Genomic DNA, 16993 nt, shown 5'->3' on the forward strand with positions numbered 1-16993 from the left:
TTCCGTGTAACTAAACGAAGATAAGATGGAAGGGAACATTAAACTCTATAAATGGAAAGGAACATGGAAATTTCCGTATATACCTTTACGAAGATAACTGAAGGGAACATGGAAATTTCCGTGTACCTTTACGCAGTCACCAGAAAGTCACCAGAAAATGATGATACAAATAATGAACTTTATTATGAACATTTGACTTGAACAATTTCAAGATAATGGACTTAAAACCAGTGTTAGAAAATAAAAGTTTGTATCCTCCAGGAGAAGGGCGGCCTCGTTTGGGAACAATATATTAAATTCAGATATTTTGCTTTTCTGCCATTTCTGTTACGACTCTTCGGATAGTTCTGAGCCTGGCTTCATTTTTCTCTACAATGACGCAGTCATACACCTCCATTTCCACACAAGCAGCCGCAGCGAGCCCTAATGTCAAGAAAAAAATTCGAGTATTCATAAAATTTTGAAGTTTTTCGCATTTATGTGTATGCGAATAGATTTTTCACTGAAAACAAGAAAACATTTTCCGAAAATGTCAGTTAGGACCCTGATACTAGGTCAGTGCTTTTATGCCGTATAAAATGGACAAGGCTTATCATCGACACAGTGTAAAAGAGGCAAACTGATACATTTGTAAGGAGAGTAGCTTGCAGGTTGACTGTATTGTCGAATATTAACTACGCTTAATTAATTTATAAACAAACACTATGATCACCTTTTGGGGAAATCAATATCGAAAAATATCAGTAAAACAACTGGTCGATAATTGCGTGTATTTATGGAGTTTATAGGTAAAATAATGAGTCGCGAATTGGGTTGAATATCAATGCATTTTTACCTGCACCACTGCAGAGATCGAGAATCCAACTGTGTGGGGAGCCATATAAGGGGATCAAAGATCTATTATACTCCACCAGTTTTTCTCTTTGGTATGGGGTGCCCAAAATTTTCCCTTGTGGAATATAGACAACAGTTGTGTTTGTAACAGTATGGGAGTAGCAAATGATGAGAGGCACCACACACTTTAACTAAGTTAGCTACAATCTTAACTGGAAAAGAAAAATAAAAAAGTTCGTTAAAATCAACCAATGATTGGGTAACTGACATCACTTGCCAAGCAAGAATATCGATAACTAGCCGCGTTGCAGACGGCTTACTCATCGTCGGTTTCAGTTCTTAAGAAATTGAATTTTAAAGACGCTTTAAAGAACAGCGCGGTTGTTAATTACATTTGATTTGAACTGAGTTAGTTGCCAAATTTTGCGGCGATGATTTAATACAGCATGACAGCACAAAGGATCGAAGAAAACAAGGCGTTATTTAATGGGTTGTCCGTTGGGTTTTTAACGTTTGAAGATAGCGCGCGCAAACAATTCGAACAAAACAGACAAAAGACCGCCATGAGCAGTTTTACTGTGCTGTGGTCTACGGACTAAAAACTCAAATGGATCAACAAAAATAGCGTATTTTTTTCTGAGTTTGGAAAACAGTAGCCTGTGAACAGGCTCTCTGTTTGTGGAAAAACATAGCAAGGAAAGGTAAGGGAAGGGGGGAGAAAGCCTTTTCGCTTTTCCCTCTTCCTAGTTCTCCGCTCGACCAAAGGCCTGTTCACAGGCTAGGAAAACAGCCTCTCTGGAATAATAGCTGGATTTTACAATAACGTGTAGTTACTTTAAACTCACACTTTTCTTTCGTCAGTCTGTTTCGTTTCGTCTCGATCGTTTTTGCTTCCCTCAATTTCCCTTTAGTGTATTGTTTCTCTACTTCAATTATTTCATCTAAGTTTCAAACTCTATTTTTCATACAACCTCTCATATTGCGCTTGGGCTACCTGTGGTATCACCAAGAGTTACAGTCGACTCCCGATAACTCGAACCTTCAAGGAAAATCGAAAAAAGGTTCGAGTTATCGGGAGTTCGAAGAAAATAGCCGAGAGTAAGGTAAAAAACAGTTTTTACTGCACAGTGAACATTTTAATCACGTTCAGTTGTAGAAATGTCAAGTGAAAATTAGAAGATACTTCTAGATTATAAATCAGAACGTAACGTAACAAAACCAGGAGCCGATTACTTGACAAAACATAGCCTAAATAGAGCATCCGTTTTACTGTTTTGAGAAAAAAAGCTGCTTCACGTTAGCCTTTGACAATCAACGTCAGCCTCCACTAATAAACTATGCTCCTACCCTGACACGTCAATAGGAAATTCAAAATTCAATGTTTCGCACGTCCGTAGACGGCTTTTTTCCTGACTTTTTAAGGGCTCAAAACATGGTTTGTCGGACGGAAAAAGGTTAAAGATTGCGATTGTTTTAGGGTCGTCGACGACGTTCCAGAGAAGGAAGGAATGGATTTGTTAGAACAAATGTCAAGTAAATGATCGTTTACATGTATTTGCGGGATTGTTTGCCCTAAACTTTTCCACGTACAAGTTTTATTAGTTTTATAAGGTCGAAAGTAGGTAGCCATTTGATTTCCGATATTGATTAACTGCGTCTGGTCTTTTTACAGTAAAACAGTTTAGTCTATTTCCGAGGTAAATATTTGTCGCAAATTTCGGCAATTCATGACACAATCGTTGCTCGTGAAAATGCTCGATAATGCTAAACATTTCAGGGGGTAAAGCTAACAAAAATATATAAGTGGTATGACAGCAATGTATATACAAATAAATAGTTTCAATATATAGCAAAAAACATCATCTACAAGGCTGTATTAATAGGAAATTTGAATCTATTTTTTTGAATTGTTTTTAAAGTCGTCATATCTATTAAAAAATGTTTCAATTTTTATTTTCGGTAAGAAAAAAACCTAATCTTCTGGAAAAATGCCACTAAAATGCTCGAATAATGCTTAATGCTTTTGCCTCACAAAAATGCTCAAAAAAATGCTAGCATAATGTACAAAGGCCTAGCGGCGAGGTGGAAGCCTTATGAAGTCGTGCGCGAATGAATCTGGAATCGATGTAACAACCTATTATGACGTAATACAGAACAGAGAATGGGTTGTTTTCGAGGGTATACGTGATACAGAACAGAGAATCCCGTGCTTATCCCGTCTGCTATCTTCAAGCAATCGTCGGGTAGCAAATTTGGGTGGCCTTCATCTTTTGCATCATATGCCAAAATCTGTCACAATTGCCCGCTGGGATTTGTTATTGTTTTTAGGCTTAAAAAATTGCGTCCTCGTGGTCCGTTGTGGTCATTGTGAAAATTGTGAAATTCCGTACTGCAATAAAATTTATATACAGTCTCGCCTTAACTTGAAAGGTTGAGAATGAAGGTGGTTCCTTCGTAAGGTAATTAGAGACCTAAAACTTCTATCCAAAAATATGAAATACCTAAAAATTGTCCTTTTCCCCTTCCCTTTCTCACGGTGATCGCATTCCATCGTGTTAAAAAATCTCCACTGATTATTGGAATTGTAGATCGAATAAGGGCGAAATAGTGAGCAGCTATTTCCATTCAGCGAGTCAGAGCTGTCCCATACTTTCTGCAAATTGCAGGTATAATTTACTTCTGTTTCGTTTAATTTATTTCGCGGCGATAGCTCAGGTATGGATAAATCTTCATCGGCAACATGTAATGTCTTTTATACAGTGATGATGTGAAAGGCGAGCCAAGTCCCACGTGGCTAAGGAAATATCGGGAAGAGGACGAAGAAAAAGCCGTGACGAAAAGGGCAATCAAGGAGTTGGAGATTTTCGTTTCATAATTATTGTACAACTTTTTTCTATTAAATGTTTTTTTATTTTGTCATTTTTTTTCTATACCTTTTTAACCCACGACATTTACACACACCCACACCCACCGGGAGCCGAAGTAATCGGCTCCTTGCCTAGTCCCTGTACGGCGTCTTTTCAGGCCCTCTCGGTCAATGCATTTCGGTGACGTATCCGAGACAAACGGCCTGGAGACTCCTAGACAATCTCGGAGTGCGCATGAGTGAGCATTTTTGAAAACTTCACACCGTCAACTGAAATAATCTATAAACAACTTTGCGCGTGAATATCCTTCGCTAAAGATCGGCACTATTGACACTATTACAAAAGTATTACCTAGTTCGTGTTATAAAAGAACAAAAATATTACTTTGAATCGGAAAGAATACTACTGTATAACGTGCAAGTAATATCTCTTTTAGTCCATCTTCAAATGAACCATTAAAATGATAGTCTTTATTAAAAAAAAGATTTGAAACAGCTGTTTGTTGACATTCTACCAAATTTAGAGACCAAATTCAACAGCCTGTCCGATTAGTTTGATAAGCTTCCAAATCCAAAAATTAAATTACATAAAGTATTTCGAAGCGAAATGATAACGAGAAATTTATAGGAGCAAGCGAAAATAGAGGGCGCTTTCCATTTAGGAAAAAAAACCGCAAAAATTTCGGTGGGAGCAAAAGTGGAATTTCCGATTGGTAAAAAGTTGTTCCATTTGGTCATAAACCCTAGTACGTCGCGGTGCCCGACCGTGGACCTGGAACTGGTACAAATTACGAGAAACGTAAATGGAACACGACATTCCGTTCGGAAATTCCAACCGGGAAAACGGGCCCACCTTTTTAGATTTTCCACTTTTTCTGGGAATTTTCCAGTGGGACGAACCGACGAAACGTGTTCTATTTACCACCGAAACGGAAATTCCGGAAATTTTGACTAAATGGAAAGCGCCCAGAGAAACGAAAGATAGCTTGTCATATCCAAGAATAAGAGTCAGCCCAGAGTCACGTCACATATTCGAATTCGAAAAACCAAAATTTTAATTCGATAGGAAGCGGAAGTAAAAATACACAGGAACCGAGTAACGACTAGGTGCGAGTCTACAGATGGGAGGCTTGGAACCTGAGCTTTCCTCATCTCTGATGTGATCATCGTCATGGCTGCTCGACGGCTACCGAACAACGAAGAGTTTTTCGCTGGACTGGTTAGACTTTTAGAGGCATCAGAAACTAATTTTAACTCAGCATCATATGGTAATTCTGAATTTTTATTTCGTCGACTTGATGCTCACGAGAAAACTTTGTCAACTCTGCTAAAAGTGTTGACAAGCCTACACGACTCCTGCAGTTCGCGGATGAATAAATTCTAATAAAACCTTCATAGCTTAGCTTTAACTAGGATGTTCTTTAGGGATTTTCCCTTACGATATGAGATGATGGGGGGGGGGGGGGGGATGCTTAAAGATTTCTCTCAGTTGCGGTTGACTTTCCATAAGATGCCATTTCCCCATGCATGAGTGTGTCCTTTAGGTTAGGCAACGCCGGATGGTATTGTGTTACAAAGGGCAGAATTTTCTTAGGTGCGGTTTTGTTTTTCTGCGCTGGCTAGCGACATTTCTCTAGCAGAGAATTTAATCTCTGAAAGGTGTTTTTCTACAATTCTGGCTGGGTAATCTCTATTCTGCAGGCGTGTTTTGAAATTACTCTTGTTTTCCTCAATAGTAAATTGAGAGGAATTGGTTCTCAGAAGCCTTAACGCTTCTCCTTTTATAAAGTTTAAGTTTGCCACTACAGCCCTCACAATCTGTTGGATTGTCCTAGAGTCGCCCTTATCATTCACACTGTCCACCATGAGTGAAGGGAAATCTTTTCGCGCCAAAATGCAATACAATACAATACAATACAATAAGAGTTTATTGTGAAAATACACTTAGCTACAATAATGGTGTGCTTTCACAGACGGGGCCGAAATCGGGGTCTGTGAAAGCACGCCAGCTAATTTGCAGGTATTCCACAAACACAATAAAATTAAGAGTTAAAAAACTAGATATGGAATATTCTATAATTAAAATTATAACAATAAAATCTTAATAAGTATATCTTATATCTAAATAAATACTTAATTCAATAAAAAAGCGTCGAAATTATAAAAATTGCACTAGGTCAACTTGGCTAATGGATCTCTTAAAAGACTTAAAATTCGTTCTATTTCTAAACATGTTGGGAATTGAATTCCAGAGTTTCCGACCAATATAACGGATTGAGTTCAAGCCACATGTAGTAGACTTTGGCTTGGGTAGCGAGAGGATATAGTCACCTCTTAAATTGTAGTTAACGTTCTTCCTATGAACTATCAGATCTTGTATACTTTTGGGCGCTAAAGAATTGTGGACGGCATTAAAAATAGACAGTGTGATTTTAATTAATCTTTGTTGTTTTAAAGATGAGAGGCCTAATGCGTTGAGAAATTCCGAGTAGCTTGTGTACTTATCCCTGAAAACAAACCTGATCGCGCACTCATTTAACCTTTCCAATTTGTCTGCAGCACTTTTACTACAAAAATTCCAGGTTTCACTGCAATAATTGAAGTGAGGAAGGATAAATGCTAAATATAGGTCGCGCCTTGTTTCGAAGGGAAGCATTTTCTTCATTCTTTTAAGAACAGCTATTTGCTGTGAAACTTTCCTACATATTTTAGCAACATGATTGTCAAACTTCAGTTTGTTATCTATCGTTATGCCAAGCATCTCAAATTCTTTAGTCACTGGGATACTGGAAATCAAGTGTGGCGTCAGATTTTCCCATCACAATAGCTTGATACTTGATACTTGTTTGCAGTTATGCAAACATCCCGTATGTACAGTGTAGCGAAACTCTTATATCATTTCCTGTTCCTGTGTATTTTTACTTCCGCTTCCTTTCGAATTGAAATTTTGGTTTTTCGAATTCGAATATGTGACGTGATTTTAAGTTCAAATTAAAGGTTTCATTTGGAATTTTGTGGAAGATCATGGTTGCATTGTTGACAATTAAGTGGCTTATTAGAGTGGAGAAGGTGAACTGAAGTTCAAATCATGTAATTTGCATTTTAGTTGAATGGTGATTTGAACGATTTGAACTTAACATCCGCGATGTCGAGTTTTCCCTTTATAGTTTCAACTTGTTCAAAATAACTTCAAGTTCGAATGATGCTATTTCGACTGCGTTCGTTGCGATTTCAAATTAATATGACGAGATTTCGACATGGATAGTCTAATTTTTGAAATTGTCTTTCATTTTCAATTATTTTTGTCCGCAAATGTACGCCATAGACATCTTTCATCAGCGCGGAAAAGTTATTGACAGCTAGCCCGCTTCCAAAAGCTCCGCCCCAAGTGAGACAAAATGTCTCACTTCTCCGAGTTTGTCTAGGCCTCAAAAACTTTCTCGGACCACGTGACCCGAAACGCATCGGCGGCGGATAATAATAGTGAGCTAAGATCCGACGACGGCGAGATTCTACGACGGCAGACTTGGTCGAGGGGGCTTGGGGTGAGGTCGCCGTCGCAATGGTGCGAAAAATAGCATTAAGGTGATTCCCTAGTTTTGCACTGCGCATCTCTTACTGCGCATAACAAGATGGCCGCCGAAAAAAGAGCATGTGAAGTAATATTATTAAAATGAAGTTGACTGAAGAGAAACGCTATTGTAATTTTTGCTTGCTGTTGTTTCTTGCCGAGGTGAGACTCAATGTGTTGGGAATGTGCATAACGTAAGCAGTACGCGTGTTGCTGAGTTCGACCTCCTCTCGGAGAACCTCGATAGTGGATGTTTAACTTGTGCTTACTCACTTTGATTTTCATTTAAACACTTTCTTTATCACATTGTGTCCTAAATGTGATATCTCGATGTAAATTCTGTAAAAACGGATTTTTTAATACTTTCTTCCCCCTTTCACATACATTCTATTTTGAAACTCGCCCCAGTCCTCTCTCAAAAATCGGAGAAAATGCGTTTGGTGCGCACTTTCTGCAGCTCTACCGCAAAAACAAGTACGGTGACCCCCATTTTTTACTTCATGATTTTAATAAGGACAGTGCTTCCTTTCGATGAGAAAAAAATTGGCACAAATCTATGTTCAGTTTTTTGGCAATTTTACTAAATTGTACGGATTGAGCCATCACGGGTCGAAAAGCGCGCGTCCAATTTAATTCTACTTTGGAGCGTAAAGTAAAAACAAGGGCATTAAAAGACATTTTTTTGGCACGTAAGTGGATAAACAATACATTAAAGTCAAATTCTGTGAGATGTCACATGCATCATCGAAAAAATCTCTCCTTTTTGTCTAGTTTTGCGCTGCCCGCGGTTTTGTAAAAGGGTCTTAAATAGCCGTATTTGTCAGCATTGTGACGTCAAAACGAGCACGGTGACCCCCAATTTTTATTCCTTTTCATCATCTTCTTGACTTGTTACATCAGTGTACCAAGTTTTAGCTAAAATCTATGTTAGGTTCTTTTACTATGGAATCACCTTAAGAAAGCTCGCGCGACGGCGGGTTGTTGTAGCGCCTTTTCCTGTTGAAGTTTAGAAATAAATACAAGAGTGATGACTACTTTTAGAAAGGTTCGTGAATTGTTACTGACAAGTTTCGATGATGGCGACATTTCAGAAGATGAATATTTACTGTTGTATGATGTCAACAGATCTAAAAATCCGGATTTTCCCTACCAGAATTACGAAAATTTTGACCTCGAGAGGCTTGACGAAAATATGAGTGACATAATCCATTGGACCTCAATTTAATGCCAAAACAGTCTACGATATCATAATTGTTAATAAACACATCAATAAACACAAGAAAAAAACTTGTAAAACTTACTGGGTTGCTTTCTTTGTCGAGTTGACCGAGTCCATGGCGATTAACGAGTCAAACTGTTTAGAGAGGGCAAACAAATTTAATTTAAATACCGTGTTCAAATCGTTTAAATCGCTTAGAAATTCGACAAAAATGGTCTACTGAGAATAAACTGTTAACAGTGCTAAAGAATTTCGCTCAAAATGTGTTTAAATGGCATTATTTTGATCAAGTTTACTCACGTTTTACACGCGACGGCAAAATGGCCTTCTTCACGTCACAGACAAGGCCGCTACGGCGGGAAACTTCGCGACGACGGCAGCCGGAAGTCTTTCTAGTAGTAATTTCACTTCCGCTCGCCGTCACAGACGTCTGCCGTCGTCGGATCTTAAGCAGGCTAATGAGGCCTAGGGACTAGGCAAATCGGCTCCTGCACCCACGACCTCTACCCACTACCCACGACATTTAGCTACACTCCTTATAAACCAATTTAGAATCTTCTAATATTCAACGTACAGATTTATATTTGGTCTCTTTTCAAAGCTAAATAAGATTTATTGTGAGCCGCTTCCATTATTTTGCTTCAAAGACACAATAAATTTTACGGCGTTGTTTCTCTTAGCGGCAAGTAATTTCCATGTTCCTTGCGACAATTCGTTTTAACACTGCTTCTCCGAAGGAACATGTAAATTTCCATGTTCCTTGCGACAATTCCTTTTAACAAGCTTATCCGAAGGAACATGGAAATTTCCATTTTCCTTACGACAATTCCTTTTAACACGCTTAGGCGAAGGAAAGCAGAATTTTCATGTTCCTCAAGTTAACCAGCTTTGTCGCAAGGAACATGGAAATTTCCACGTTCCTTGCGACAAATCCTTTTAAGAAGCTTATCCGAAGGAACATGAAGATTTCTATTTTCCTAGCGACAATTCCTTTTAACAAGCTTAGGCGAAGAATTTTCCTGTTCCTCAAGTTAACCAACTTTGTCGTGAGGAACATGGAAATTTCCACGTTCCTTGCGACAAAACTGGTTAAAAGGAACATGGTAACTTTTAACCAGATTTGCCTGAAAATTTCCACTTTCTACTTTTTTGGGGAAAAATATACTGAAAATATTGATATTTTTGACAGAGCGTTCAATTTTTGGCAAAGAGGAGTCCTTTGAGGCGTTTCAGCTCCAAAAAGCTATCATGGTTTTAGTCATTCTGCGGAGTCGTTAAGAGCGCTTTTGAACTAGTGAAAATAAAAAATCGGAGCCGTAGGAGGAGTCATAAGCGCGACGGAATCAGAGTCAGAAGAATCAGAACTGTGCTTACGACTCCGTCGCTTACGTTTTGGATATGATCTAGTGAAAACCAGATTTTCGGAGTCGGAAGCAGAAGAGGAAGGATAAACCAACCACAATGCACGTTCCAACCCTTTGTGGTTGGTTTAGTTCTTCCGCTTCTGCTTCCTCTCTAGATCATAAGCAAAACGCACGCGACGGAACGCTGTTTTTACGAGATCATAAGCTCTACGCTTCTGATTACCACTCCGACTCCGACTCCGACTCCGACTCCGTTGTTAGTCAAAACCAGCTCTAAAGTGATCGACTTGTTGGTATTGAAATCATGAAACGAAAATTACCAGAGTAAAACAAAAGCGAGTATCCGTGGAAATCAAACCTTTTCAATAACTAACGTTTGTGTTTCTTAGCGGAAAAGTATTTCTCTCAATTTCCTAAAATTCATGAACTTTTGTGCGACTGAGCGTCCGACATTTAACTATTTCCTCTCAGACAACATACTGGAAGTGTTGTTCAACAAATTGTTTTAGCGTACGCGTGAGACAGCATACGTAGAAGATGAGAATAAACTGATTATATTATTTGTTAATCTATGTTAAAAGAGACATTGCACATAAATCACAAAAAAATAATTGCATTTGACTCAAATCGTTCGTATCTAACAAGGAGACAGCCCTTTCAACTGCGAACAGTGCTCAGTTTACTGAATTGCTGGCTTAACGTAATTTGATACTCAATGATCAAAAAATTGGACGATTAATTTAACCGCAGCAGGAAAAAGGAAGCTTGCTTGGTTAAACAGAGGGATCATTATGGTTTTCAAGTACCTAACATAAAAAGGATATAAATACTTGCGTGGCGACGCGAAAGTCAAATCATTTCACGGCATCTAACAGCAGCTAGTCTGAGTGAAGCCGGTAGCAGCGAGTTTAAAGTAGTTTCCTACTATGAATGCCAAACGTTTCGTTGGGATCATTATGACGCACCTGTATTTTGCTACGTTAATACAAGTAAGTTACTGCCTTTTAGACTTGCATACATGATCCCTAAACAACAGCACAAAATGAAACGATCCTCAAAAAAGAATCTTAAGTCCCATAAACTATATGACCTTATTCTTTTATTGGTGGTCGGAATAATTGGTAAAAATTCAGTGTTACGTACCTGGTTGTTAAATGACATAAAAAATCATGATAAAACTCACATACAATATGACTGGCCTAGCCATAGAACTCAACAATAACACCATGAAAAGTATATGTAAAGCACATTGGAAGAATGACGTGGAACGCTTTTAAAGAGGGTGAATAGGATAATCACATATTTTGGACTTCATTCTCATACTCGGGGCTCTGGAAAAATGAACTTCCTTTACCCTCAATTCTTTCCCGTTCGTAAATCTGGTTAACTTTTGTTTTCTTACTTTATTTTTTTTTTCAGGCAATATCAGAAACATTCTCTGTACGAATGATCAAAGACGGCGGAGTGTTTGATCAGAATGTCACTATTAATGTTGCTGAACAGACAGTGACTTTTTACGTACCCTTACGAGAAGGCGCAGATGAAGCCAATGTTGTCCACGATTTTCGCAAGGTAAACTTCGCTCTCTCAGTGCTAACGTCATTCTTTCTTTTCTACAATGATCAAACTCAGTATGCACTTCGTATGCACTAAGAATATGTCAGTGTATGATATTCAGCTAAGCCACTGGCTACGTGTTTTATTTGCCGGCCTGGAAAACTGAAGGAAATAACTTAAACTTTAGTTTATACTGTTTTAATGCTCCTTGTTCCCACGTTAGGTAAGTGCTTTCCACAAGTTGCTTGGCAACTTTTTGGCAACTTCTCGTATTTTGAGCAACTTTTTTGGCAACTTTTTGCATTCTGAGCAATTTCTCTAGTTATCTTCAAATTCTGAGATATCGGAGAGGCTCTTAGTGCTGAAAATGGCCTTTCTTCCATATTTCATAACGTATTAGTTGACAATTTATGAATTTCCTGTGAAAAGAGGAGCCAACTCCTCTCCCCCCTGGGGCAGATCCTAGGCGCAAGATTCAGTAGCCAGGCTGCTAGGTCAGCGGTTTTCAGAGAGAAAATTCAAATTAGGGACAAAGATTCACACTCGACTGACGTGAGTGTCTCGGGTGAAGAAGGTCATTCAACAATATTATTGGCTCATTACATTCTTTGGTTCTAGTTGAGGACAAAGTTATTTAGCAACGCTGGTTACGACGCAAAATTGCACAAACTGAAAATGCTTAGAAATCTTAATTTTTTCGTCAATTTGCAATTTTAGTATCAGACCAAACAATTTTTGTTTTTCGAGAAACTTTTGATTATTTTTTGAGCAACTTTTTAAGAAATTACGGGAAACTCTTTGGAAAATCTCGAGCAACTTGTGGAAAGCCCTACCGGCAGCCCTTGGGCGATTCTCTAGTGCCCTACGTTAGCTCTATTTCGTCTCTGTGAAATGTTAAAACACGGTACATCAACGTGCCTTTTTACACAAGATGTCAACACTTTTACCTATTCTCTTCATCTCTTCATTTATAGAACTTGGAGATCATCAGTTTGCCGGAGAAGAAATTTTGTTTCATATCGCAGCTTAACAGCGACTTTCCACGACCTGTAGAACTGATAGACTCTTTCAGAAAGGTAAGTAATATGGACGCTAACTGCCTTTTGATTAGCCTGCGATAACAGCCGACATTTTGCGACGCCATCACCGCCGGTTTCACTGCGACATAACGTCTGAGAAACGAGCGCAGAATTGCGTATGATTGGTCATACCGCGTGGGAAATTTGCTTCAACCAATCAGAAGAATTATTCAGTGACGCATCATCATTCTCTTACGCGTCATTAGTATGGAATTTCTGCGCTCGTTCCTCAGAGGTCATTTCGCGGGGAAACCAGTGGTGGCGTCGCTTAATGTCGGCTGTTTTTCTCACGCTGCCTGATGATGAAAAAAAAAAAAGGCTAAGAAATACAACTGTAAAATAAGATTCGTCATTTGGAGACTAGCATAAATGAAAAGCAAATTCTTAAAATTCCTAGGCAGCCCGCAACAAAACAAGTCTTTCCATTTTGCTGAGGATAAAATCCGCTATGGAGATAAAAGAAGTGACAGATGACCTTTCTAGTCCTCACCATGCCGCCTTGGAAAATATGTGTCAGAATTTCCTGAACTATCGAGCAGAACCCGTAATCCAAGATTCAAATTCTGCTACCACACCCCTATCACTACAAAAAGGCAAGTATTCATCAATCAATCATTCAGTCATTCAATCAATCATTCAACCAACCAATCCATCAGTCAATCAATCAATCAATAACATCAAAAAATCAATGCATCAATCAATCAATTAATCATTAAATATAATGAAGAGTAGCCTGAAGAAAGGGCGTTTTTGCGGATAGGAAGGCAAGCGCAAGGCGAGCGTGGAGCGCGAAACACGCGACAGGTGGAAGGCTCGAAAGAAAGAGATCCCGCGCCCTGTCGCGCGAGTCTTGTACTCCGCGCCTACCTCGGGCTAGCCTGCGTGTATACGTCTCCATTTCCTTTGTACTCAGAAGTAAAAAAGGAAATGGGAGATGTCTGGGCGCAGGCTTTCCTTGCGCTTGTCTTCGCTTAGCCTGCCACGCAGCCGTCTTTAGGGAGCTCGTATTTCGTCCCTTCCCACAGCTGCCACTTTGCTACATTGAAACAAGTAAGTTGCTGCTTTTAGACTTGCAAAAATTCCTAAATAACAGCACAACTTATTAATTGAACGAACCTTAACATAAAATACAGCTGTGGGGAGCTGTGGGAGAAACGAAATACGAGCTTCCCTTAAAAACGCCTGCGAGGGAGGCTCAACCTCGTCCCCAGGGCTTTTCCACCAAAAAAATGAGGGAAAAGCCCTGGGGACGAGGTTGAGGAAGGCTAGTCTTCGCTCGTCCGTAAAACGCGGGGAAAAAACGTCTGTTCTGCATGCTAGCTGAAAAGTGAACAGAAGTAAACAGCAAAGAAACAGCAAAGTTTGGGTTCTATCAATTGATTGAGTAAAGACTGAGAAGGTAACCTTTTAAGCGCAAGCAGAGTCCTGGAAAACAGGTATTACGTACAGTGTATATGACTCCAGCTTCGCTTTTGAATCTTCGGTTACTTCAGGCAGAAGTCTTCCATGAACGCAAACCTTCCACAAGTCCTATGAATGTATGTCTGCATGATGGGAGATTAACTATGCCGCGCCACGAGTGTCGTGTCAAGGGCATATCGAAAATAAAATTATAACCAACTGAGCTAGCATACAAGAATCTTATATTACGATGTTTTAAAACAACTCTTTGTTTTACTCTATTTCAGGCCAAAATAAGAATCATGTTCATCGACGCAATTGTTCTAGCACAGTTTGCTATACAAGGAAAGTGTGTTACCTTCGGTGCGTAGGTAAAGGCTGCTTTGTGTGTACAAACCAGAGATTTTGCAACACCATTATTTGCTAAATGAATTAATTTTCTCTTACGAAAACTGCCTTACTAAATATCCTAAGCCAGATTGTATTCACAAACTGGTCACAGAATTAGCGCTGGTGGTTGGGAGGGGCGCGTATAAAAAATTAGGCTGCACGAAGTCTTTTAAAGTGAGTTGTTACAGTTGTTATACTTAGAATTTCTTCTTTTTAAATGAATTTTGACATTGTCGTGCACTTAGGTGCCTTTCAGCTGCTAGAATTGCTAAAAAATTTGAGCAATATTATATAAGCAGAATAGGAAAAGCACGTTTTTTGTTGCAATAAAGAGAAAAAAATAATAGTAATAAACTCATTGAATAAAGACTAAAATACATTTATAAATTGTTTGCAGTGTTTCCTGCTTGCTGTTACTTTTGGGGCCGGGGATACATTCACTTTGGTAGTGTACTATAAAAGATGCTTTCCACGGATCACAATAAAAAAAATTGATAAAAGTTTTTTCGCTGGTGTTGTCAGGAAAATGTTAATAATATCTGGCGACCGGGATTGCATCGTCTTGCATTGCATGCTTTATTTTCTGCATCATGAGCATCCCATTTAACTGCAGTGATACAGCTATGAGTAGACCTTTCCCGCATTCCTGTAAACAAAGGCATCAAGTCGAGGCATGGGTGGACAAAATACAGTGATTTGTATGAAATTGTCCACCCGAGCCTCAACCTCATTTTTTTATGTTTGGTTACTGGTGTGGAATGTGGGAAAGGTCTGTTAGGCAAGAAAGTTATGATTTTTGTGTTTCTCCATCTTTGCTTTCTTTCCCATTTCGCGCCAGAACTCGTCGGCAAGATTTTTGGCCTTTTGTTCTCAGTAATCCGGCCGAAATTTCTCTTATGAACCCAAGGCGAAATTGGTCCCGGTAACCGGGCTCATATGAAGACGCCCTCAAAAAAATATTCGAACTAAATATATTAAACGGTTTCATCACTATCAGTGTCAAATCAAAGGGTGACCAAACAAGAACGATAAATAAAGCTTACTGGGAACGTTTATTTACCTTAACCGACATGCTCTTGTACTTTACACCCAGACATGTCACTGGAACATCTTCAAAGTCGATCTTTCTGAGCACGTACATGTCAACAAGAGCAGCAGCAGTAACATTACCATACATCGAAGCGCTGGATTTTCTTCCAGGAACCTCTCCAGAATCCTGGTTATGCCATAAAAGGCACAATGCTTGAGATATCGTCAGGCTTCTTCGGTTAAAACACTCAGTAACGAATCTGTCTGAGTCCAAAATTTCACGTAAATTCCGTGCTATCTCAGGAGAATAATTTGCATCACCATCCGCCATGATAGTTTACATTTCCAGTACCGTGAAAGTTCCACCTGCTTCTGTTGGTCCTGCTGTCATGTACAGGCTGATGTCACGATTCCATCATTTTTGTAACACTTTTATAAATCTGTTCACCGTATTATGACAGCATGGATCCGGAACAATATTTGTAAAAGAACCTACAATCCGTCGTTTGCTTCAACCTGGCAAAAATAGTGTGCCTACTGAGGGTACGCAGAGGTTTTTCACGTATTGGTCGTGTCGGCGACGAAGAGGGCGAAGCCTGGGAACGAGTCAACAATTACGTCAAAAATACGTCCCTCGTCAATGTTCTGGCCCGGGTTGCTCGAACAACAACAACAACAACAACAACAACAACAACAACAACACTTTATTTCACCCCATGTAGCCAACGCACCAGCAATAATATAAGTCGCAAAAGAGTTTTAATTCAAATGGAACAACTCGAACTCTTAACCTTATTTACATGATGTTGCCAGTGGTTTCTAGGATAAAGTAACAAACATAATACATTAAGAGCGGAACGACTAATTACAACAATGGAAATAACGTAGGAAATACAGGTAACATAGGAAATACGAGATAAACGAAGACAAAGGACATTACCTGACGATTTGGGAATACGGCGAACGAAGTAAGATAAAGAACGTAACGTAGTTGTAACAGCTAGCGAACTCGAGCAAGATACTTTACGATTTGCATAACCCGCGCGAAAGTCGAATTACTTATACGTAAACACGCGGACTGGGACTAGGCGGGGGATTGGTTACTACACCCCATAATATACAAGAAATAAAAATTTATAACAATAGTACAGACGACGATAGGGGCGCTGGCTGCCCGAAATAACCTAAGAGTTAAAAATGCCAGGCAGCCAGTTAAAAGAAAAGATGTTTAAATGTTTAGGTCAGGGACACAAGAACAAAGAAAACAGAGAAACACACACAAATAGTTAAGTAAACTACCAGTATATAAAGAGACTAAAATTCATACATTGCAAAACAGTATTATTTCCATTTTAAAGTTACCCAGACAATGTACAGATGTCTAGTAATCTTAAGCATGGTTAGTACTAACCAGCGTTAAATCCAATGGAAACCTATACATTTTGATACCTCTTAACCAACGGTTAGCGCTAACCAGGCTTCGAGCAACCGGCCCCTGGGCACTTTCCATTTAGTTAAAATTTCCGGAATTTTCGGTTCGGCGGTAAATGGAAAACGGTTCGTCGGTTCATCCCACTGGAAAATTCCACGAAAAAGTGGAAAATCTAAAAAGGTGGGCCCGTTTTCCCGGTTGGAATTTCCGAACGGAATGTCGTGTTCCATTTCCGTTTCTCGTAGTTTGTA

The 16993-nt window shown here is 39.2% G+C and overlaps 1 protein-coding gene across 1 annotated transcript in view; it reads right to left on the minus strand.

Annotated features, from left to right (window-relative positions):
* The window catches only part of LOC140947929 (uncharacterized), a 55917-nt gene extending 40225 nt beyond the window's left edge, over positions 1–15692 (minus strand). The window contains exon 1 of the mRNA XM_073397156.1: positions 15342–15692. Within this exon, the coding sequence (XP_073253257.1) occupies positions 15342–15641 (300 nt within the window). The 5' untranslated portion in view covers positions 15642–15692. The remainder of the gene's footprint in view (positions 1–15341) is intronic.
* Positions 15693–16993: the final 1301 nt, after the last annotated feature.

This window comes from Porites lutea, chromosome 9 (genome assembly GCF_958299795.1).
Source record: "Porites lutea chromosome 9, jaPorLute2.1, whole genome shotgun sequence".
NCBI classification, from domain to species: domain Eukaryota; kingdom Metazoa; phylum Cnidaria; class Anthozoa; order Scleractinia; family Poritidae; genus Porites; species Porites lutea.